Source organism: Nesoenas mayeri, assembly GCF_963082525.1.
Source record: "Nesoenas mayeri genome assembly, chromosome: 1".
In the NCBI taxonomy this organism is placed as follows: domain Eukaryota; kingdom Metazoa; phylum Chordata; class Aves; order Columbiformes; family Columbidae; genus Nesoenas; species Nesoenas mayeri.
In genome coordinates, this window is record NC_137541.1 from 29,295,678 (window position 1) to 29,321,438 (window position 25,761).

The window sequence follows — 25,761 nt, forward strand, 5'->3', positions numbered from 1 at the left end:
CCGGTTCTCTTTATTTAAGCTATGTTGTTCTTAATAGCACTAAGTCTATTACTGGTAGTAGTTGTCTTGGCTCCTTGGTACCATCAAAGCCAGAATCCATTCAGCGTGAGACATTAGCACATAAAGTAATCTCATGCCTTTCTGTAGAATCTTTTTTTTACTAAGCAGTTCAGTTAGGTTCAGCCGTTACTTCCTGGGACTTTACCTACAAACTTACTCTATGCAGCATGTCTAGAGTATAAAAGATAATTCTTACTTAAAACAGCTACAGATACGATTTTGGAAGTCTCTGTATCTTATAGAGGACAGCAGCTCACCTCCAAACGTTGTAGTCCATAAAGTGTACTGCAGCATATGAACAACCTACCTGTTGGCTGACACCTCACCAGATTTTCATAGCTGGATATCAATTAGATATAGACAACCCTTTTCAGCTTATGATCTGAACTGGTGACATTTATGACCACCACTTGCTGTGAGTTAATATCAGAGTTTATATTTCTTCCTGTACATCAAAATTATGAAACTCTTATGATATTAGAAGACATTAAAGGATTGGTGAGTCAGTACAATGATATTACATTGGCCATTGTTTTCCTTGTATGTGAACTTAGAGGGTCTATAATGCTGGTATCTATAACTGAGCTAGTCAGCCCTGACTGGAAAGTTCTTGGCTTGTAATCCTTCACTTTGAATTTTTTGGTCATCTTCTAATCCTGTGCTATAATTTCACTAATAACATAGCTAAATACTCTATATGAAGCTGCAGGATTAATTTCTGTAGTGGAATTTTCATACTTTCCGACTTATTTGTCAAACAATTAAAGTTATGTTTTGTTTCTCAATATTCTGTCTTTTTTTTATAATTTTTGCTCATTCAGCAGATAGAATGAACTGTCCAGGATGTTGCAGTGCTTTTAAGTTTCATACATTAAGCTTCCATATGCTTAATTTAGGAAAAATAACTTTTTTTTTTACCATCACATCTGCATTGCTTTGCATTTGTCAGCTTTTAACTTCATTAGATGTCCTTTAGCTGTCCAGTTAATCTCAGAATCCTGTCAGAAAGCTACTGAATATACTCATTACTCCTTCATATGCATTATTGCAAGGCCTTTTATTCTTTTAGTGTGCAAGCACACCTTTCCAGTCTTTCTTACTGTCTGTTTTCAGAAGCTTTTAACTAGAACTGGCATGTTTGTATTTTTATACAAATGATCTCACCAAATGCTATCCTTGTTATAACATGCATTTTTCAATGATGTGATTTTGACTAGAAGCATATTCCCGCTTCCAAAACTTTGAATAAGAGTCTGGAGGGCAAGAATGTCAAGAAAACTATGGAATCTGTTCTTGTCATTGTGCTAAGTTTCTGTATATGTCAGTGAGCTTAGACTTAGTAAAGAGCCGTTGATTCTAGGAAAATAAATACATGTCTGACACACTTAAGAATTTTTCTCCCACAAATAGTGGTATCAGTTTTTTTCTGGTCTTCTGTATCCTGCATTGAATAAAAGCAGCCTAAATTTAACACCTGCCTTTGTTTGCTGTTCCGATTTCCAAGAATCCAGAAATATGTATTTTTAATTTCTGAAAGTAGTATTGCTTGGATATATCAGTTACACAAAATATGTTCAAGCAATATTGTAGAGTAAAGACACCCTGAATTTTGACCTTTCATTAAACTGTAGTAATCTATAGGGAATATACTCTACTTTCCAAATCCTATTTTAATACTTTTTTAAAGCTTTGATCCTGTGTACCAAAGGAATTATCATTTCTGCAAGTCACTGGAGGAAACAAAGATACTAACATATGACTACATACTTGGTTAGACAAGTACAAGGAACTTCTCTATTGTTTCCTTCTCCTTCCTGCCTCCTCTGTCTTATTTTCTTGGTTCATTAGGAACTGAAAAAAAAATAAAAGAGCATTATGGAAAGGGAAGAAAAGCCAGAGTTTAATTAGACTTCCCTCAATTTAAAGCATCTGGAAGTGGAGAACAGGGAAAAGTCTTCTGCAATTTATAGTACTGAGCTTTCTTTTGCGCGTAGAATAAGTAGCAGTGATGCATGGGAAGTGTATACAAGGATAGTTACGACTTGGAAGTTTTTCTTCAATAAACCAGGTAAGGAGCACTAGCAAACTAGCAAGTGTATGCTTTAACTCTGTAAAAATGAATAGTGTCTCAAAATTGTTGAAAATATTATCTTTATTTTGTAGCTATACAAAATCAACAGGCCAATGTTCTCTTTTAAAAAGGCTCATACATCTTTTATTCTTCGCTTGTTCAAAGCAACTTACTTTATATCTCATTGTTAAAAGGAAGAGGAAAAAAAAGTCACAGAGCAATGGAAGCAGGGACAGGTATCCTGGGAAGAGTAAAGGGACACTGCCTAGTTGTGTACAGATGGGTTCAAGAAGGCCAAGGTACAGCTGGAGCTGAACTTGGCAAGGGATGCAAAGAATAGTAAGAAAATCTTCTACAGGTATGTCAGCCAGAAAAGGAAGGTCAAAGAAAACGTATCCCCCTGATGAACATGACTGGCAAACTGGTAATAATGGACAAGAAGACTGAGGTACTCAACAACATTTTTGCCTGAGTCTTCACTGGTAAGCTCTCTTCCCACATCTCTTGAGTGAATGGAACTCAAGGCAAGGAATGGAGGAGCAGAGTCCCTCCCACTGAAAGAAAAGATCAGGTTTGAGATCGCCTGAGGAACCTGAACATAGAGAAATCTAAAATGTAAAAAAATCCCTCTCCGGCTTTCTTGTAGGGCCCTTATAGGTACTGGAAGGATTCTATGAGGTTTCCCCAGAACCTTCTCTTCTTCAGGCTGAACAACCCCAGGTCTCTCAGCCTTTCTTCACGGGAGAGGTGCTCCAGCCCTCTGAGCATCTTTATGGCTCTCCTCTGGCCTCTATCTGAAATAGCCACGTCCTCCTTATGTTGGGGGCACCAGAGCTGGATGCAGTACTCCAGCTTGGGGTCTCACGAGAGTGCAGTATAGAGGGAGAATCACCTCCCTCAGCCTACCAGTCAAGCTTCTTTTGATGCAGCCCAGGATATGGTTGGATTTCTGGGTTGCAAGCACACATTGCCAGATCATGTTGAGCTTCTCATCAACCAACACTCTCAGGTTCTTCTCCTCAGGGCTGCTCTCAGTCCATTCTCTGCCCAGCCTGAATTTGTGCTTGGATTGCCCTGACCCCTGTGCAGGACCTTTCACTTGGTCTAGTTGAACTTGCATGAGGTTCACAGGGGCCCACCTCTCAAGCCTGTCAAGGTCCCTCTGAATGGCATCCCATCCCTCAGGCTTGTTGATTGTACCACTCAGCTTGGCATCATCTGCAAATCTGCTGAGAGTGCACTTAATCCCACTGTGTATGTTACTGATGAAGATACTGAACAGTAATTGTCCCAGTACAGATTCCTGAGAGACACCACTCATCATCACTCAACTCTATCCAACCACAGACATGGAGCTGTTGACCACTACCCTGAGGCTGTGACCATTCAACCAACTCCTTATCCACTGAACAATCTATCCATCAAAACCATATATCCGTAATTTAGAGAGAAGGATGGGAGATGAAGGGATTACCAGCAGCCCTGTGGAAAGGGAGCTGGGTTTACTGGTGGATGAAAGATTGGACATAAGCTGGCCATGTGCACTTGCAGCCCAGAAGGCCAATCCTGTCTTGGACTGCATAAAAAAAAGCATGGTCAGGAGGTCAAGGGAGGTGATTCTGCCCCTCTGCTCTGGTGAGAACCCACCTGCAGTACTGCATCCAGCTCTGGAGCCCTCAGTACAGGAACAACATGGACCTGTTGGAGAGGGGCACAGAAAGCCACAAAAATAAACAGAGGGGTGGAACACCTCTCCTGTGAGTGCAGACTGAGGAAGTTGAGGTTGTTCAGCTGGCAGAAGGCTCTGGGGAGACCTTATTATAGCCATTCAGTCCTTAAAGGGGGCTTATAAGAAAGATGGAGATACAGTTTTCATTAGGGCCTGTAGTGGAAGGACAAGGGATAATTGTTTTAAACTAAACGAGAGGAGATTTAGACTGGATATAATGAAGAAATTTTTTACGATGAGGATGGTAAAACATTGGAATATGTTGCCCAGAGAGGTGGTAGATGCCCCATCCCTGGAAACTTTCCAGGCCAAACTGAACAACCTGATCTAGTTGAAGATGCCTCTGCTTATTGCAGGGTGGTTGGACTAGATGACCTTTAAAAGACCCCTCTAAACCAAATTATTCAATTATTCTATGAAATCATCAAAGCTTAACTGCCAAAAAGGCATTAGCAAGAGTTCAGTATTGCTGTAATACTTGAGAACTTAATCTCTTCTCCCCTTCCTTCCCCGCAGTGTATATATTAATAATCACATGTATTTTGATAGTTCAAGTATTTACAACCTGCAGGTTGTGACTACCACAAATATGATCAGCTTGTAGTATAACTTGGTGAAACTTAGGCTATATACTCCTGGTCAGTGGTGTTATCACCTAGACATAGGGCCACCCACTTCTGAATTGAGCTCTTCTGTGTTATTCCCTGTGTTTCTGTTACTTTTACTTACCTTAATTTTAGCTGTCCCTGTTCCAAGTTCACTGGACTACGAAAGGACTGGAAGATTTCCTGCCCTTGTATTTTATCTTCCAGTTTTGCTTATTGTTGTCAGTGTATCAGCATGGATAGTAACATCGTAGGCCATTCCAGCTGCTAAAAGGCAGATGGCATGGATTGACTCCAAGGATAAGAAGCAAGGCAGACTAAGGGTCCCTATCTCTCTCCTCAAGTTAAAATCACCTTCTGTGTGGTTTTTTTGAGATCCTACCATCCTACATCCTGGATAACACTGTTTTGTCTGTGCCACATCCAGAGATTTTCAGTTCCTACAACTGAAATTGCTTTAAGAGCTGTTCAAGTAATGTTTAGGGTATAAAACAAAGCAATTCATTAGCTTGTATTTTACAGAAATGTAAATGAACAAGAACTTTCTCTGAAAAAAATAGTGTTTTCTGCTCCTTTTCAATTCATGGACCTATAATTCTGAGCAAAGCTTTCAAAGAAGTGGTTCCTAACAAAAGCTCCTACTGAGTTCTGTGTAATTATTTTTAAATTAGTGGCTGCTGTCAGGACAGTTTAGATTTGCACACTGAAAGCTGTAACTATCAGAGATTCTATCTTGTTCAAATACAATCACGCTGTGTTTTGTTACAGTACTAAACAATCAAATCGGAATTTATTTCACTAGGAATCTTTTCAAGGATAGCAGGCAAACTAAACTCTCTTTGCTTTCTGACAAAGATAACTGCCTTTGATCTTTGACATCTGTCTTTAGCTTGAAAACTTTGTTCCATATTAATATGCTATGAGAAATTCCACAATTCTAAATGTGGTTGGAATATGACAAAAGTCTTGTTGTAATATCTGTGTTGAAATTGTGAATACAGCTTCCTCAATGTACATATAAAAACAATGTTGTGATGAAGGATCGTTACTTTGACACTTAGGTTAGGTACCAATATTTCTAGAAAAATAAAAAAGCAAACTATATATTCATACAAATGTTCTCCTGACACTCGTCCTGATCTTTCCCCTTACGAGTGGTTTACCTGTGTTGCTCCTGTTACCTGAGGTTCAGTGGGATGGTGCGGTGTAGGTCCCATAGAGGGGAGTGCATCCTGTGAGCAGCTGCAGACCTGTGCTTGTACACAGGTCCTGGATAGTGATGATGCTGCCTCCTACAAAGGAAAGGGAGCCTGCAGAGCCATTCCATAATGAAACTGTGTGGTGGAGATTATAGGACCCCTGAGCATGCATTGTCATCTCCAACCTGCAAATTACTCTCGGATCTCTTTACTGATTATTTAACATTTGTCTTTTATAGTTGGCAGGCTCAGGAGGGCTCATCTCCATTAGCTAAGCATGTCCTCCAGCAGTGGTTGTTTTGTCATGTTACTTGGCCTTTCCTCCTGCTCCTTATCGCCTTTTTTATGTAATTGATGCTGATCTGTCCTCCACTCCCGTTCAGCCCTTGCACACTTCATTGCTAGTTGGGTTGGAGTCGCAAAACTTTTGTTTCTTAGGTCAGAAACCTTGAGCTGTGATGTGCCTGGTTAGCACCTACATCTGTGGCAAGAAGTTGGGAGTTTTTCCTCTCTCAGCCTATAAATAGTACTTTCAAGACATTTTTGCCAGGTTAAAGCTGACATGTATTGGCAGGACCACATGAAGAGGCAGGTACTGCCAATGCTGTGCTGTGCACGTTTTGATTTAGCAACCAAGGCATTTCAGTTCAACACCTTTCACACACAATTAAATTCACTTACCAGAGTAAATGTCCCTGCAGAATGTGCACTCAACACTTGTGCTGCACAGGAAAGGTAAGGCTGTATAATCATCCACACCACTACATCTTTACTTTTTTTCTTTGTTAAATTCTATCAATTCCCGTTTAGCTCTAGCCCTCAATTCATAGTGCTTCAGTCTACAGACTTTTAATATTTAAAAATCTGGTTTTGATTAGCCCAATACGTGAAATAATAGGGTGCTTAGTAGTGCAAACGTGTTGAGTTAATGGGTCACTTCTGTAATTAGGACAGAATACATTGATACCCTTTTTCAGTGCATTCTGTTATTGTCTGAAGTAAGAACAAACAGCATCCCTAGATACTCTTTGATCCTTATAGTTCTTCCATCTGTTCCAAGCTTATTACCTCCTACTCTCATGGGGACCAACACCAACTTTTTGTTGTTGTTTTCTGCTTTGTTGTTTATCGTCTCACGTCCAATGTGCAACAGCCTTCTGCCTTTCCTATGGTTGGCTGTAACATGTTAACCTAATTTTTTATTGGCATAGTGGCTAGAAAGTAGCTGTGCCAAGATAAGCAGCTTTCTAAGCAGTGAAGTGATTCAGACAATACAGAAATGCAGCACGTGGCTTCTTTAATTAGCCTTTGTCCAGCTTCTGTTCACACAGCCCGTAACTCACGTGTCTAGAAGTGCCCTGCACACCCAAGGAGACCTAGGTGGTTTAGCTCCACAAAACATGTTTAATGAAAGTAGTTTGTGTGGTTCATCATTCTATAGTCTTTTCTTACCCAGAAAACTGTATGTCAGGTTCTTTTATAGGCAAAGCTGACTTATAATGTGGTTTGACCCTGTAATGGTTAACAGTGTTACTGACTGGGTACTGACATCCACAGGCTCATTGCACAGTCCAGAAGCCATGGTGAATTCAGAAAGCTTAAAGAAACTGTCACAACAGGAGTCGGGAGATGGGGATGCTCCGTAAGAGCAGGCAGAAATGAGCTGAGCAGGCAGAAATGAGCTGCCCTTTCTTTTGAAAGAAATGCTTTCAAATTAGCTGGATCTTTCACACCGCACAGCTTCATTATAGGTAGAGAGGTAGGTTTGTCACCTTAAAGTTGAACATGGTTTTCGATAGTTTTCAGTTGGTAATTCCTGTACCAGACTTCATGCTGAAAATAACCATTGGGTGTTTTCACTGAAACAGGACTTAGACAAGTGGACTTTGTATTTCTCAACATGGAAATAAGCCAGAATAAGTATGTTGCATTTTCATGATATTAAAAGTCTCATCATGTCTGATCAAGATTCAATTCTATAGGCATGTTTTCAACCAGTAATTAAAATCTCATGCATTGTGCTAACATCTTGTTTCAGTGTAAATTCCTCACATTTGATGAGGTATAAGACTGTGTAAAAATCTCAGTATGCATACACCTAGGAGAGATTTGAGTCATGCAGATACTTAAGCTGAAGATACCGTTTGTACTTACCAAGTTGGCCTCAGAACTCAGATATTCAGTAGGACTTTGCCTTTCAGTGCTACTTACAGCTGTAGTCACCCGTTTAAGTAGAAATAAAATGATCTGTCAGATCTGTCTGACAATCTGTCAGAATTATCTGTCTCATATACCGGTTAAGGCAAAGATCTCATAGAAAAGTGGTGCATGTTCTTGTAATCAAATATGTAATTACAGTTGCCATAAATTAAAAAGATCAGTTAAAGGAATATAGATAAATTCAACAATTGGCTGATGTTTGAATACTTTATCGAGGAAGTTGGAATTGTTCTTCCTGGAAGAGGGGCCATAAAAGAATGTCCTTAGTTTTACACAGACAATCTCATTTTTTGGAGACAGAATTTCTGTTAAAGAAGACTGAAGCAATGGCATTTCTACAGTGAGGAATAAAAGTGCTAAAGATCTCTCCAGATAAATATATTGAAAGAGAAATTATTTTGAAAATTTCTATCCTAATATATTTGTCGAAGTTGTTATTATAATTTTGTTTCATTTTTTTCTTTCCAGAGTGAAATTTAGTTAGCAAATTTATTCCCATTTTTACTGTCAGCTATTTTCTGATAAGGTTTTGTGCCTGATTTTTACAACTCCATTGACTTTTTGATTTCATGAGCTTTCATTTGTAATATGTTCATACAAACATTGTGCTAAAGATTTGTCAGGAATATGACTTTAAGTTAGTAACATTTCAGTACGCTTACCTGAACTCTGCCAGTTAAATATAGTTGGTTATTTTTACATTTTGGTTGCAAGCAGTGATCTTTTTAAAATCAAAAGTGAAATATGTGTGTGTACAAATCCAGAGGCAAGGCCAAATTTAACCCAAAACCTACATTTTTGTAATTATTAACGTGTCAGATGTGCAACATACTTACAGAACTGGAAACTGCTGTTAAATCTGCCTGATGCATAGTATACCCTTGATATATAGGACATAGTCTACCTGCTCTTTGATTAATTTTCCAGTCTGTTTCAGGTATCACCCTTCTGCTTCTCCATCCATTTCCATATAAATCATCTTATTCCTCATATAGTGTGAGAGGCTTTGTGTCCTCTTGGATTTAATTTGCCTTGCATGATAATGGAGAAAAACTAGCATTTTCTTTCAATAACATGGCCCATGTGTCATGATTTGCTCTGACATATTGAAAACAAAGTAGAGATTCCTGAATGGATGTAGATCAGGACAAACTTCTTGTGAACTATCCTCTCATGACACTGATTGCAAACTCTGCCAAGGTTCTGTAAGAGAACAGGACAATATTTGTGAAAGTACATCCTACTCCCCTGTATTTCTTTCCTTGTGATTTGATTTCTCCTGGCAATTAAAAAGGTGAAACTCAATGGATCTGGATTTTTTAAAAAACCTTGAATAGAGACACTGTTTGTGAAAGCCTGCTGAACTACAGTGAAGCTCTGACTACTTCTTTTGGAAAAGCTTTCTTATTTTTGTGTAGAATCACGGAATGGTTTGGGTTGGAAGGGACCTTTAAAGATCATCATCCTTGCCCCCTATGGGCAGGGACACCTTCTACTAGACCAGGTTGCCCAAAGCCCCATCCAACCTGACCTTTAACACTTTGACTGACAGGACATCCACAGCTTCTCTGGGCAACCTGTTCCCATGTCATTTGCATTTAAATCCGGTACGTTTTACTCTGTTTAAAAAGGAAAAAAAATGTGGCTTTCACTGAGTTTTATCTGGGCTGGGTCATGAAATTTGTGGTGGGAATAGTGATTTGCTTATGTTTCTGTGAAGACCCTGAGTGATTTGCTTATGTTTCTGTGAAGACCCTGTGGAAAATTGAAATAAGTCCTTGCTGATAAATAAAAATAATGGCTGAATGTAGCACAAATGCACGTAGAATTAAACTTGATCTTTAAAGAGAAATTGATGCAACTACAAGTTATGTGCTAAAATTAGTTCTCTAACAAGTCTTCTCTTTTTGGTCACCAACTGCCAGCACTAACTAGAACTGATCATAGAAGAAGCTTGTGCTAAGTAAGGACTCAACATATATACTGCAGTATTAATAGCTTCTAAAACTTCTATAATAAAGTCTTACTCTGATGTGGAAATAATCAGAATCTAGTAGTTTTAAGGGTTATTTTGTGACTTGAATACACAAACAAATAGCTTCACTGAGTCAGATCAAAGGCCCATCTATCCCCGTGCTGTAAATACACCTAAGGAGGCGTAAGAACTGCACGTGTGTCTATGTGTGTATGTAATTACCTCTGACACTCTCCCAGCCTCCAGCTATTTTCAGCTCAAGGGATTTCCTGAGCTGCTTGTGATCCTCTGTTTCATATTCTTTAGTGCCTCTTCCTTCAATGACTTATCCATTCTTCCCTTGTACTCTTACGCATCTCTCACATTTACAACATCCAACATTCTTTGGAAAGGTTTTGGTTTGGTTTTGAGGTTGCTTTTGTGGTTTTGTTGTTGTTTTGGTGTTTGGGTGGTTTTTTGGGTGGTTTTTTTTTTTTTCTTTCATTGGTTTGGGTTATGTTGATTTTTGGTTGGTTTTTGAGTTGTTTGTTTTTGTTCATGGTTTGTTTGTTTTTACAAATCTTGCTGTCCATTACCTAAATAACCACCACCTTTTGCTTATTTTGAACCTGGTTCCCACTGGGAACCAGAGATTGATTCAATGGTTGCACACACTTATTAGTAATTCAGCTCTTTCATCCTTAACTTCACACAAAACTCTTAAATGAATACCATCTGGTCCTGATATTTGTTTCTGTTCATTCTCTCTAGCTGTATTCTATCCTCTGTCTACAGTTATTTCAGAAGATAATTGATAATAAGGTAATAAAATAGCAGATTTGCAGTTGTTTAGATTATGCTTTGGAGGCATCATTTCTTTATTTTGTATCTAGTGACGGAATAATATTATAAAAATATTAGAAGACTGTAGTAAGATCTTTGCTTCTGGTTCTTAAAAATCACTGGAGAGTTGCATATGGTAAAATAAATGCTAGAAATGTGAAACATGAGAGTATCCTTGAAAGCTCAAGCAGGTCACATTCTGCTTGCACATTAAAATGGCACCAGAAATTGAAGATACACTAATTATTTATCAGTTACATGTTTTGTAATTAATTTTACTTGCAGTACAAGTATCCATCTCGGATTTGATTTCTAAGTGGTACACCTATAAATACACAAAGCTGTCATGCTTGGTTTCTTTTCAGCAGTGCTCAGTGAAAATCTGCTTTATTAGAAGAGGATATTCCCATTATGCTAAACTTGTATTTCACTAGATGAAAGCAGATATTCTTAATGTCTTTTTCTGACAAATCTAGAAACTAGAGTTTTAGAAAATGCTGATAGTTATGATGCGGCTCCATCCTTCATTTTTCTAGTTTTCATAACGAAAGCCCAGTTGCTTCCAAGCAGGTCTAGTAATTAATGTTTGTCCAGAGATAGATTACACTTCTTAGAAATAGTTTTAGCATCTTCAAATACAATGGGGGCTTCCCTACCACACCATTCCAGACACCACCAGCTTTGCTCCACCAACTGCCAAACAGTCTTTCTTCCTTTCATCGACTATAAACTCTGTGGTTTTTGTCAACTGAAACAAAAATAAAATTACCATTGATCTCATCCAGAAGATCTGGTTACGGTCTGAGAGAATGCTTAGGCATGTTAATGTATGAACGTGCCAAGAGTTTCAATTTAAACATGCTAGCAGCATTTCATAACTTGGACAAAGTGCATGTATTGGATTTGTAGTTTGTGTTAATGAAGATTTTAATTTCTCTGAAGCCTTTCCATCAAGCAGAAAACAAGCTAACCTAGCTAACCGTTTGCTAGAAAACTATGAACACCCTGTCAATGTAAAATATATTGAGATCTTTTAGATTAGAAAGACAGATTTGAGTGGTAGCCATCTGGGAAGCCTGCCTTTCTAATGGAAAGAACAACAACCTCTTGTTCTTTGCTTCTTCGGAGTAATACACTTTCTTCTGAGATTAAGTGTAAAAAAGTTGTAATCAGTTCTTCAAGGAGTTTTCTTGGTTTACAAAAGCAACTGTTACTATTAAAAGTCTGAAAATACTGATAAATTGTGGGTGTGATACTATCCCTTGTTTGGAAGACTGTCTACTAAATCACTAAAAGCAAAATGTAAGTAAATTGAATTGACTTTTGCATACTTTGTGTTGGTTTGTTTGTTTGTGTGTGTTTGTGGTTTTGTTTGTTTGTTTTTGTTGTGGTTTTTTTTTTTAATATAGGTGAAATGAGGAATGATTTATATATCACTGTAGAAAGAGGAGAATTTGAGAAAGGAGGGAAAAGTGTGGCCAGAAATGTGGAAGTAACAATGCATGTCGTGGACAGCAGTGGTCAAATTTTAAAGGTATCTTTGTTGTATGTTTTTCCTTACTGTAGTTAATTTGGATACGTTTTTTCAGATGTAAATCGTATTTTGTGACATTGTTTGAAAAGTAGAAAATTGCTTTGGAAAGGTTGCATCTTGTGCTGTCTCTAGATATTCAAAGTTTTTCCATTTTGCTTAAAGCCTTTATAAAATGAATGTTGATTTTATTTCTGTGATCAGTTGAGTGATTCAGATAAACACCTACAATTGCCACCAAATAACTAATGATGCCATTAAGATGCTGGAAGATGTTTAAACAAGATCAAGTTTTGGAGAAATTTTTGATTTTACAATAATTCTTCATGGTAGATATGCATTTCCTCATGTTACACAGAATGTGTTTCCATAATTTCAATTTTTGTCTGATTTTAATAAATCCAGGATCCTTTATGGAAAAATCACCACCATGTATCAAAAAAAGAAAAAATTAATGTTCCTTCTTCAGATTTTATTTCATTTCATACTGCTGGTGATACATTACAAACAGGCACTGGTTTATATTTTTATTATTAATAGATGACTGTTTCACAGTTGCTTTGGTTTTTGTTGTTTTGGTTTTTTTTTGTTTTTGTTTTTTTTTTACCAAAAGATTTCTGTTCACATTCAACCTTTTCCATATCTATTTAGCATCATTTTTATTTTCTTTTTTTTCGAAAGTACTTTTTTCACTTGCTCTACGTGATGTTAAGGGCTGTAGGGTAGCAAAATGAAGACAGGTTGACACAAACAGTCTGGTGCAGATTTTGTGTGTGCATGTGTATATGTGAAGTGCATGACCTGCAATGTATGTATGGTTTTATATGTATATAAATATATCTACCTATGTGTGTATATATATATACTTTATATATGTACACATAAAAAAAATAAGGGATACTGTGATGCAAAGGTGATCCCTTATAATTAATGAGGAGAAAAGCTACATCTTACCTGTCTCACAGAGAATTAATAGGTATTCTCAAGGCAGGATTTAAAAAAATCCCTTTACATGCTTTGCTATGGAGAGACCATCATGGGTGTTGCAAAAGCAACCAACAGTCTGTTTCTTCCTAATCAAAGAATCCAGATATATTTATTTTTTCATGCTGGGACATATCACTGATAACAGCAGGGTTATGGGCTTATTTCAGAGAACTAAAGATCTTGAGCCTGGGATGTTCAAGTTTGTTGCCTGGGCATAGCACTGGATGGACCATCGTGTGTCATGGGTCTCCATGTCACATTTGTTGCTTAAACCTTCCTGATCACCAAGCTCCCCTTATAGAATACTTAGATGCTCATCAGTGGGGATGATTCTTGCAATTTTTTCTAATTAGCAATTGTTAACAAAGTGCTACTATTTTTGTGGGGTTTTAAGATATTGAGCGTGATACTACATGTGGCATTTATGATACAATGTAAGTATTAAATAGTCTTGCAAAAACAGTCCTTGATGACATCTCACCAGTGGACCAATCTGCCTTTAATCTCTAATCAATACTTTTTCTTCATTAGGATTTTATCTCATTTGGCTCTGGAGAGCCACCAGCCAGTGAGTACCATTCCTTTGTGCTTTATCATAACAATGGTCCCAGATGGTCTGAGCTGCTGAAACTTCCTATCCCTGTGGATAAATTCAGAGGAGCACACATCCGCTGTGAATTCCGGCACTGTTCCAGTAAGCGCTGTTTGCAACTTCTGCTCGTCCTCTCTGTTACAGCTGCAATCAGCACACGAATTTCCATAATACCTCAGGAAAAAGATTTTTCTCTGTGATGCTTTTATGACACAGCTGCTCAGGCTTGCAGCTCTACTTGGTGGAGCTCAGTGCTTTGGTAAAGCCTAAATACCAGGAGAAATCAGTCTAGTTTTATTAAATAGAAATAGACAACATTGCAGCTGCTAATGTAAACAGAACTTCAGGTAATCTCAAAATGTAAATTTAGAATTTACCTAGTGAATTCTCCAAAGTTTACCTGTTGCTTAGTGCATGTTTAGCCATCCAGCCAATGGGAAACATATGTAGATACTTCAGGTCTATTAACGTCACTTTTGTGTTGCCTTTTTTTACTTATAAAATAAAATTCCCAAATTCTCTAAATATTCTGAACAATTTTAGAGATGATGTTGAGGTAAAAACTGAGATCTGGGTCCATGTTCTGTGTACCAAAGTGTGCAAGACAGTTTTCATAGATATGGTGTTGACTGCCATCAAGCTTGTGGAGAAAGGTGGGTAAAATTGCTGCTGTTGTTTGGCTCTTTTTTGGTGATGTAGAGGTAGCAAGATTTGATTATTTAGATTGTCTTTGTGGAAATTGGCACACACAGTAAATGATAGTATATTTAGATTTTGCATACACAAACTACAACATGTTAAGGAATAGGTAATACGGGAAGAAATTTGCGTTGATTTCTTTTTAAGATTTCATTCATAAACTATGAAGTAATAAAGGAAAAACATCAGTGGTATGTTTCAAATAGATGATACATTCCCATGCAGTATGAATTGGACATTTTTGTTATGATTGCCTATACCACACCAGCTGTGCCAAACCCAGACTCAAAAGTCATATATATACACACATTTGATGAAAGATTGGTTGGTTTTCAGAAGTCTTCAGCATCTGCACTCATTGACTTCAGTGCAATCTGTGCCTTCTCAGTGTTTTGTAGTCTGCTTTATATTTAGGTGATGGATAAGTTTCGGAATTTGAGCTTAGGCACCCAAGTTTGAAAATGTTATCTACTGCCTGACATTCATGTAAGGAACAGTGACATCTTCAATCTTATCTACAGAGACTGGTGCCTTATTTGAAAACAGAAGTGCAGTGCAGCCCGAGGCTGACTTGAAATGGAGACCAGTAGGTAGAAGCTACTATAGGGCAGAATTGTCACGAAAAATATCCTTTTCTCTTTGTGTTGGGCTGGCTAGGTCACATTCATTTGGGTTTCCTGGCGTTCTATGTATTACTAAGACTGCGTATTTGGTGGTTTCTATTATTTGTTCTTAATAAATACCAAATCACTCCAGAATACCACTTTCTGGTTTGCAGTCAGATAAAAGAAACCATTACAGGAGAGAATGCGCAAATCTGAAAAGAAATTTAAGATAATCTTAGTCTGATTAGCTGCAAATAGCTTCCAGTATAATTTCTTATGTTGCATTATATCCATTTATTTTGTCTAAAACGTATAATATTAACTTTAAATGCCGCTATTTACATATGTATTTCAGCGAAAGAAAAGGGTGAGAAGAAGTTGTTTGGCTTTTCTTTCGTGCCTCTGATGCAGGAAAATGGGAGGACTCTGCCAGATGGCACCCATGAACTTATTGTACACAAGGTAATTTGAATTAGTAATCATTAGCTGTAATGATTCCTCTGGAGCACACTTTAAATGCCCAGAACCATTAGATTGAGAAAGTCTGTATTACCAAATGAGTGATAGTCTTGTCACCATTAAAATATCCATTGCTGATTGTTTAATATTAATTCCTGTTACAAACTGCAATTGCATCAGCACACTGGTTTTACGGAGTCTTACTGTTATATTACATTGTATTTATAATGGATTTCACAAAGGTAAGTTCAATTAAAACACAAAAAGTGAAACCCATGATACCCTCTTACTGAATTACTGAAGCTGGAAAATGAAGCAAGCTGATTTATGCAGATCTACTCAATATTATCATTTTTAGAGATAATTCAGTTTTTGTGGAACACATTTAACAGTTATCTCTTTGTTCAGAGGATTTTATATTCTCCCAGATAAATTTTATATTTTAACACTAACATTTGTAGCTATTCATTTGAAATAACCTGTGCAAATTTCTTGGGCTTCAATGTCAGATTTGAAGCTATGATCCAAAACCAAACTTGCAACAGGCATAGTAAAAATTCTTCAATTTCTGGCAGAGAAACAATAATACAATAATATAATTTGGAGATTGGGTCCTTTGTGCAGTACAGTTATTTTAACTGGTTTGTTTTCACAGTGTGAAGAAAACACAAACCTTCAGGATTCTGGTCGCTACCTCAAACTCCCCTTTTCAAAGGGAATTTTCCTAGGAAACAACAGCCAAGCAGTAAAAACCACTAAAGAGTCCTTCTGGATTACGTCCTTTCTCTGCTCCACTAAACTCACACAAAATGGTAGGATATGTTGATTACTTAAAACATGAGGAGTTCAAATGGATGCGATAGCTGGTCTTTTCCATGGCATGCAAGCAGAGATGTATTAAAAAATAGCTTATGTTCTATCCATTTTACAAACTGGTTTTCTGCATATTTTTTTATATCCAGATGGAAACCAATGCAGTATGATAAACCACTGATTTCAAAAATGTTTTTTAGATTAACAGGATATTGGAATCAAATGCAGCACTCTTGGAATCAACTATCAAAACCCAGCTGCTTTACAAAATCTCTTTATCTGTTTGTTGTAGAATTTTATGAAATACTTATTGTAGGCTTTAGGCTCTGGCAGTTTGGTTTTAATTAGGTGCTTCTTTGTTGCACCACTTCTCTTCCTTCAAGCAAACACACATTTACCACTAAAAGCAATCTCATATATTCGATATAAGGAGCAGCAGATAGAAAGACATGTTTGTGCTCTTTACCATTGCACTGTATAAAATTCTTAAGGTTCTTGTTTGTTTGCCATATTTACTACAGTTTGTTACTGAAACAGTTTTCTACAAATTTCTAAATATTGTGTATTTGCCTGAATGTGGTTCTGACCATTCCTTGGTATCCCCACAGATATTATTTTTTCTGCGGTGTTTATCACAGATCTTGCTTAGCTCTCTCTTCTGCGTGAATGACTGTGTCTTTACGCTTCTTATATATATGACTATAAAATTGCTAATTGCTTGCAAATTGATTATACTTGTTCAACAACAACTAGAGCAGCTTTTAAAATTGAAATAATTGCCTTAATTTTCACCCTGTAGTAGCAAGTGTTCAGAATAGAACTGTGTGCAAATAGCAAGTGGTCTGTTTCACTGTGCACATCCATTCTGTATTCTCGTAGCAATTAGCTTCAAAGTAATAAAAGTTAGCCAATAAAAGATTTTCCCAAAGGTTCATAATAGGCAATCAGAGACTGAATTTCCTTCAGTTAAAAGTCTTGATTTAGGAAATCGCATGAATATACTAGTACTTACACATGCATGAAAGTGCTGTCTGGAACCTGAGTGTCTCACTGATAAATAGTTGCACTGTTGTCTGGGGTTATAATACTGGTTTTTGTTCACAGTACAGGAGTTATTTTGTACTTAATGTGAATAGATGTGTGACATAGGGCATAAAATTTCTTTTTTTAACCATATTCTGAGAGGGTGTAGAATATCTGAATAATATTGATCCCCTTTTCAGCTCTGAAAGAGTTAACAATTATTTCAGCAGTACTTCAGAGGGTGGAAATATTTTCAATAGACAGGCTCATATTTTCTCCAAGGATCTTCTTTGGGAAGTTCATCTTGGTGAGTTTCCAAATCCCCATTCTTTTCAACAAAAATTTGCCAAAATCTATTGCATGCTCAGAAAATGAACATAGAACAAAGCATGTGGATATTTGGTCATGTGAGCATTACTTCAGTTATCCCTGAGAGAATGTAACATATTTGTTAAAAAAGACAGGATGAAAAAGATCTGTGTATTTACAGTTTTAGTAAACAACTGTGTTAGTATTTTTGACAATTGCTGATTATTTTTAATGTTTTTAAGTTTGGAGATTTTTCTGAAGTTCTCAGAAATCTTCCTGTGTCTACAAACAACGATGTCCATCCTGGAAATTAACTGAAAATTATGCTATTGGCCTGGCCATGGGGTGGGGAAGGACCCCAAACCCAGACTTGTAAAGGGTGTGACTGAATCAGGCCACAGCTTTACTAGCTGGCTGGGAAATTCTACTCAGCTGTCATTCTCTCATTGATTGTTCCCACATGCCATCAGCTCTCATGCATATTAAAATTATGGGGACTAAAGGAAGGAGGCTGACTCCTAGTTGTTGGGATCCATAGCTTCCTTACCCTGGGTACTTTGGAGGATTTTCTAGGATTTGTTCCAAACTGTTTTCGGAGACCTTCTAACCAGGGGAGTCTATGTGTTTGCCAACATGTCTCATAGGAACAAATCCTTATCTAATCTGTCTGCCAGTTAGCTTTTCCTTAGCTTTAATTTTAGTCCTGGATAGTCAATCAGTTAATGTTAGCAGAAAAGTATACCAGCTTTTATATATTACATTTTAGCTGGATAATTATATTTCATTATCCTAAAAAAAACCCAAACAAAACCAAAACAAACCCCCAAAAAAACCCAACACACATGCAAGAGAACCTAGTGTTATTCTACTGATTAGTTATCAATGCAATCTTCCCTAGTTTTTTAACATACAGAAGGGATCTCTGCCTGCCAGAAGCTCAGGATCCATCCAGCAAGTCAGAATATTTTAGTGCATTGGCATCCACTCATTTCTCAGCACTGAGCAGCACATCCCGATCCAGCAGCTGTTCAACAGCAGAGCAACGTCCATTGCGCGGCAGAGGTGTAATCCATCTATCCACATTTAAAAAAAGGCCAAACTGGTGACTAATAAAAGAAAGCTAACAGGGCAGCTTTCCGGAGTGACCCCAGTTTGGAAGGAGTGTTGGAAACCAGAGTAGCAGCCTGTTTGCAGAGGAGTCCAGTTCTGGAATTCCGATTTTTCCTTTTGAAGTGCAGCAGTTCTAAACCAGACCAATTTCTGATGTCTCAGGTTTTATAGGAGAGAGATGGAAAGATAATTTCAAACCACTTCCTTGTACACATGAATCTAAACCTTTCATTAAATCTAGCGCTTTGGATTTAATTTACAGACTTTGAGAAGTGTTTTGTTTGGTAGGAATGGTAGGTCAGGTGTGGCCTATTTCAGATGTACAAATCTGATCATGATTAAGAGAAGGCATTGGAAATGTTTTTCTTCTTCAGCAAAATTTAGCAGCAACTTTTTGCCCTTTCTAAAACTAAATTTTCCTACTGAGCCTATTTTGGGGCACAATTTTATATTCTCATTTCTCTTAATACATGGCACATTGCTATCCCTTCCCCTTGTGATTCACATGTCAGATTTTCTATTTGTGTCATTTATGCTTGGGCTATTCACTAATGTTATCTCAGCAATGTCTTTCCTCCTTAGTGTTTCCCTTGAAATAAGTGCTTTGAAGTGAGTGTCTTAGATTTGCTTTCTTGTTCTTCTTTAATCCCCCAACAAATCCCTAATATTGAGTGTCAACTATTTTGCACCAAGTTCCTCCAGCAAACCTGTAAAGAAGTATTTTTCTGCTATGAACTGACAGCTTCAGCTAGTCTTGCTACTCCTCAACTTAAGTTTAGAAGTCCATTTAATTATCCAAAAGGCAAGTGCAGTTCACTGGATTTGTAATGCTTGTTTCTTGAAAATTTCTGACAGAAGGGATAAGAAACCCATCATTTTTCCTTTATCTTTGTGATGTGTCTTTGATGCAACTCAAGGATGTCTTTGACCCAAACCATTCCATACTAGCACAGCGTGAAGCAAAACACAGAAGAAACATATGAACAGATAAAAACGATTTGTGACCACCAAAACCAATTAAGGTAGCAAAATATTAGTGGAATAGCATGGAGGGTGTTCGCCATTAACACCTTAGCAAGATTTGAATATAGGTGATTTATTTAATATTATTAGTTCATTTCTTGTTGTAGGAGAGAGCAACTTTCCTGGAGCAAACTGGCAAAGAAGTGACATAAAGATGAGTGAGGCTCAGAAGTTACTTGAATGTGAAAACAGTGTGTGGTAGAAAGCACGCAAATAGTTGCTGAACTGAGGAAAATTTTCTATTTCTTTGTTTGATAAGTACTGAGAACATTTCAGAAGAACTGGATCCTTCTAAGACAATGCTGGACTAATCAACTAAACAGTGTTTCAGCTTAAACTGTTGAAAGGATTGGACGGTGTTAAGGTTTTCTGCTTCAAATGGCCAGGTTTTGAGAAATTTTGAAAAGCTTGCTGAGTGAAAAGTAGAAGTAGTAAACTTAAATGTAAAGGAGTGTTGAGATTTATTTAATTCAACAGTTCAAAAATATGTGGGACTTTTACTGAATACAACTGGACAGGAGTGCTACGGGCTTGAGTGACTGAGTCACTTTGGAGTGACCAAAGGGAGAAAAATAACAGCGACATGTCAGAGTTCAGCAAGGGTCAAGATCAGGTGAATACTGCTGAAAAGCCAAGCTAAGTTTGGAAAACTCTATTTTAGGATATTGAATGGTATGGGACGTGAAATACCCAATTGCATAGTCATGTGGTTTTTAGTACCTCTCTGAAGCTGAAAGCAACCATACATGACCTAAGAGTAATAAATATAGTACCTGCATTCAAGGCAGATGAAAGAACAGTTGTATTAACTGGGCCATCACCCTCCAATGAATTTTATGCAAGTATTTACAAGAAATCATGGATGAAAAAATGGGCATGTAGTTAAATAAATGTGCTATAAGATGAGTTTATCAAAGGCATATCATGCCAGAATAAACTTCTTAATCTTTCTTTTCAAAGTTTTGGTGTTTTTTTTATTATTATTCAGAGGAAACATAGAAGATCTAAACCATCTGGACTTTAATAACACACCACATGGTAAATTAGTAAAGATACAGATTAGCATAAGAATTTTAAAACTGGTAAAAACAGGCTAAAAGCGAGCTAGCAGATTGCACTGTAGTGGAAGGAATTTCCTTCCTGAGTAGAAGGAAAATACTACTAGGTCTGAAGAATTAGGCCTGGGATTGATTTCTGTTTTAAAGGGATGAAAGGGGGTGGAGATGGGAGTTACTTCACTAGAGCCTGTTAATGAAATTTTCTGCTAATATGTAGTTGAAAGGGCTTATTAGTTGAGAGAGTCACATATAATTTAGGTGAAGCAAGGTAACTTTGATTTAAGTAATTAATTAAAAAGAGTACAAATTAGATGAAATCTAGTGGTACAAAAGGGAGGATCATACCCTAATGGAGTCTCTTGGGGATTCTGCTGTAGACAGGGAGCTGAACAGTATTAAACGTATTTGTGCCACCAATATGTTGTATCTAAAAAAAAATAATAAATCCAAATTCTAGAACGTATATGTCAGGTGATTACAGCAGACATATGAGATTGCTAATGATATAGGAAACAATGATGTAGTCTTGTCTGTTAGCTTTCTTGACCAAAATAGTAATTACATTAAAGAGAATTAACTAAAACTGGAGGAAGTGTGAAGATACTCAGGTATGTTTTAGCTCAGAAGAGTTTGTATTGCCTATTAATAAAGCAGGATCTTAGAAGCATTGTATTTCTCCTCCAAAAAAGACATAAGAAGATGAGTATTTTAAATGTATTCAACCTGGTAATTGGGAGACTACTTATAGCTGCCAAATGGTGGCTCAGGAACGCACATCCTTCAATGGGATGAGAGACGGCAATATAATTACTTTTCGTAAGATGGCAGTTGACAAGTATCTGAACAAGTATCTGACATGGTAGACTTGTCACAAGAGACTGATTTTAGTGCCCCAGTACCATATGTTTATGTTTCTATTCATGGAGAAATTATGGGATGAAATGAAAATTTGTTGCTGGGCAGGTCATATTATGGCAAATCTTGAGATGTTTCCTTTTGTTTTAATGATGCCAAGTTTTGCTGAGTGGACTGTAATAGTAGAATTTAAAACCTGAAATGCTGCTTTGCTTCCAACTTTAATCTTGCATTTTGTTTTTGCAGGAGATATGCTTGACCTTCTGAAATGGAGAACCCACCCAGACAAAATTGCAGGTTGCCTTTCAAAATTAAAAGAAATTGATGGTTCAGAAATAGTGAAGGTGTGTATACCTTTCTATACTTTCAGATCATATGAAGGAAATAATGCATTTGTATGTCACAAAAATAACCATTGAATTATTTAAACTCTTATTCTCTCCAATCAGTTTCTTCAAGACACACTAGACACTTTATTTGGAATTCTAGATGAAAATTCTCAAAAATATGGATCAAAAGTATTTGATTGTTTGGTAAGTTTCATTTTGTGATGATGCTTAACACTATTTAAGAACTAAGTGAAAAAAACCCAAAACCCAACATATTCTTTCTTTTTCCCCTCACATTTAGGTTCACATAATAAATTTGCTGCAGGACAGCAAGTTTCACCACTTTAAGCCAGTAATGGACACTTACATTGAAAGTCATTTTGCAGGAGCACTTGCATACAGGTGAAGTCTATACTTTATCTGATTTGAATGCTGACAGTGATTGGTAAACTAAGCAGAATCAATCATTAGGTTAAATTAAACGGTATCATTAGAAATAAAATGCAATGCTTGCATGAGTGCCCAGAGTTAGGCCGTTAAAAAAGTGTAAAATAACTTTAAGTTACCAGAAAGGTTACTCCCTATGTTCCAACATTAGCTTCATTTCTAAATCTCTTTCTTCAGTGGATTTCTTTATTTGAATTACTTTGAAAAACACAGGAGCCTTAACATCACCAGCTGCAACTGTGTTCACTGTGTAGATCAGTGCACTCAGAAATATCACTTACTCTGCTGTACTCAGGATTTATTTGCCAGCTAGGCTTCCATTGAAACCAGTGCAGTTTAAGGAGACTGCAAACTGATGCATGGAACAGCAGGGACAGTCTATGCTGGCAGGGGCTCTTCTGGCTTAACTGAGCTTGTGTATCCCTGTCAGAGTCATTCTACTGCACATGCACTGCTGGTATTTTTTCCTGTTTGACAGAGATCTACAAAGTGCCTTTCAGCAGACTGAAACCCAAGTGCGATATTTTGCCTGTAGTGATTTGTGAAATCTCGTAATGTATTTTTTATTTTGTCAGTGTTTCTCGTATGACAGCTATTGGTTTGCATTTTTAATGCGAAGTTAACCCTCCTCCCACTTCTGTGTTATAATACTTTCTGATGTGCTATTCTAGAGATCTTATAAAAGTACTGAAGTGGCACATTGATCGAGTCACTGAAGTGGAACTGCACGAGCACATTCAGGAAGTACTAAAGGTAATAAAAATCGTCGAAGGCAATTATGTATTTGAATTATGTATTCATATATTACCAACAGATTTAACTTAGGAAATCAAGCAGTGTATGTATAAATGATGGAATGGTAGTACTAACACTGGTGAGCTGCAGACTTTTTAATTGCAGTCAGTTTATTCATTGTTCTTTTTTGTCAATAGTGTATCAATGGAACTTACTACTGCAGATCTCTGGAGCTCTATGTTCCTTACAGAATGGGGATATTCATGGGTAGGAGTCAGAACTAAGAATTGAAATGTAGATTTTATTGGTGGTATCAACACCTGTTGCATAACTGAATCTAAATGGCAGACATGCTTGCTGACTTAGTGGTTCAGTCCTGACACCAGGGAATTTTACTGAAAAAGGTAGGTTTGGTTGCTCTTGTCCAAATTTATACCATCAACAGAGCCCAGCGTGGAGTCAGGCTGAGTTATACAAAACAATATTTCCATTTGGAATAGGTGCTGCAGTCTGGAAATAAAATATCAGCATGGTACCCTTATGTGCTTTTCTGTGATGCTGTTAACTTAGGTGTCTTGCAAATAACAAAGGGCTGTATTTTTAATTTACATTCCAACAGTTTTGCAACTTAAGTTTTGTGGGGTTTTTTTAATTATCTGTCTAACAGTTGACAGGAGAACAACTTTTAAACAGCAGAGAAATTCCAAGAACAGCACAAAATTTTGAGCCTATCAATCATATTGTCCTGTATGTTTATGCAATATCTGTTTCAGTAGCCAAAGACATGCGAGGGATGAGGCGGGGGGCAGTGTTGAGATTTTGCAGTTTGCCATTAATTACAAAACACATGTTCCCTGATTTGTAGAGATTATGAAATGCAAGCGAAGAGCATTTCCAAGTATGTGCTTTTGAAATGTTGTTAGTGTTTCATAGAAAGATTTGCCAACATTAAAAAACATGGTGTCCTGTTTCAGACAGTTCTCATTATTTGAATGATATGATTATTGTGTGTGTTCTATTTAAAGATGAGCTGGTTCACTTTAATGAGTTCTCTGATTTTGACATTTGTAGGCACAGGAATATATCTTTAAATATATAGTTCAGTCTCGAAGGTTATTCTCTATTGCCACTGGTGGACAGAATGAGGAGGAATTTCGCTGCTGTATTCAAGAGCTTCTTATGTCAGTGCGCTTCTTCCTTTCCCAAGAGAGCAAAGGAGCTAGTGCTTTATCCCAACTACAAGTAAGTTTTCAAGTGTGCCTTGCTTACTGCCACTCTCCATATCTAATGTAGAAAATGTGTGCATGTCCTTTCCTATATGCCTAGGAAAGAAAGTGTGGTTTTCCTAGAGCAAAATGGCATTTTCAGCTCATCCTTATACTTTTTGTCCTATATTGTGAAATTTTCCTACCAGCAACTTCTAAATATACTTAGCAAAGATAATCCTAAGTCTAACATGAAATTTGAATTATAATTATAATAATTATATTATTTGGTACAAATAAACTAATTTATCTTTTTGGCCATTTTACAACTTGGTTTAACCACATTAGAACTGAAGAAATTGAGCCATACAAAGGACTATCAAGAGTTTTCATGCTTTACAGAAAACTTCTGAGTCTTGATGAACTGTGGGTTTTAATTGGCAGCTGCTGTCTTTATTTCAGTTGAGACTACTAAAACTGGCTAGTGCTAAAGCGCTGGGGCAAAACACACAGGAGACAGCTCTTTACATTCAGTGCCATAGATTTACCAACTTCTAGAGCTCATAGATATATTGTCCTCTTCCCTTGTTTCTGTAACCAAAGATGTTCAAGACCTGTTAAGAATTATTAATTTCTTAAGCTCTCTAGAAAATTTTCTTCCAAGACAATGGCAAATCAGAGAGAACAGAGTAGAGAGGTGGTTCTTCCATCTCTTATCATGTAAGCTGGTGGAATGAAAACATAATTGCGAAATGATATAAACAACCACATTTGGAATTCTTCTTCAGTGTTTTTAACCTTGTATGCCACCTGTTCTTACACCAATGTGAAGAACCTCTGAGGTATGAGCAGGTTTTCTCAATCAGCAGGATTTGCAGAGGAAGAAGGGAATATCAGTTCTGGCTTCCTTTCTCTGGCATTATCCTCCTTTATTTCCCAGTGTTTTGTTTCCATATTCATTATACTCACCAATGACTTTCTAACCCTCTTTTAGGATTGTTGAAGTGAACCAAGACTACCAGTGTTGTCTCACTCCAAGATAAAAATGTTAACTATTTTAAAAATTGAATGTATGGAGGCCATCGTATTATTATTCTTGAAGCAAACTAAAACAACTCCACTCAAATCTTTTACTTCTGATATCAGCTGGCTTTTGTTATGCTTTTAAAAATTTCCTCTCACACATAGATTGTGAAGAACCTGTAAAGTGTAAATATTTTTTTTCTAAGCTGAGCTTTTTACTTCTGCTTAGTCCTGGGAGAAATCAACAGTTTTTAGATAATGCTTAAAGGAAAATAGT

The 25,761-nt window shown here is 37.0% G+C and overlaps 1 protein-coding gene across 2 annotated transcripts in view; it reads left to right on the plus strand.

Moving 5' to 3' along the window:
- DOCK4 (dedicator of cytokinesis 4) overlaps positions 1 to 25,761 on the plus strand; it is a gene marked incomplete at both ends in the record, with an annotated part of 231,610 nt that overhangs the window by 130,598 nt on the left and 75,251 nt on the right. For both annotated transcript variants that reach the window (XM_080361118.1, XM_080361119.1), the window contains 9 exons: positions 12,091 to 12,215; positions 13,731 to 13,893; positions 15,451 to 15,557; positions 16,210 to 16,366; positions 21,992 to 22,089; positions 22,195 to 22,278; positions 22,376 to 22,476; positions 23,193 to 23,274; positions 24,328 to 24,498. In XM_080361118.1, coding sequence (XP_080217244.1) covers positions 12,091 to 12,215; positions 13,731 to 13,893; positions 15,451 to 15,557; positions 16,210 to 16,366; positions 21,992 to 22,089; positions 22,195 to 22,278; positions 22,376 to 22,476; positions 23,193 to 23,274; positions 24,328 to 24,498 — 1,088 coding nt within the window. The remainder of the gene's footprint in view (positions 1 to 12,090; positions 12,216 to 13,730; positions 13,894 to 15,450; positions 15,558 to 16,209; positions 16,367 to 21,991; positions 22,090 to 22,194; positions 22,279 to 22,375; positions 22,477 to 23,192; positions 23,275 to 24,327; positions 24,499 to 25,761) is intronic.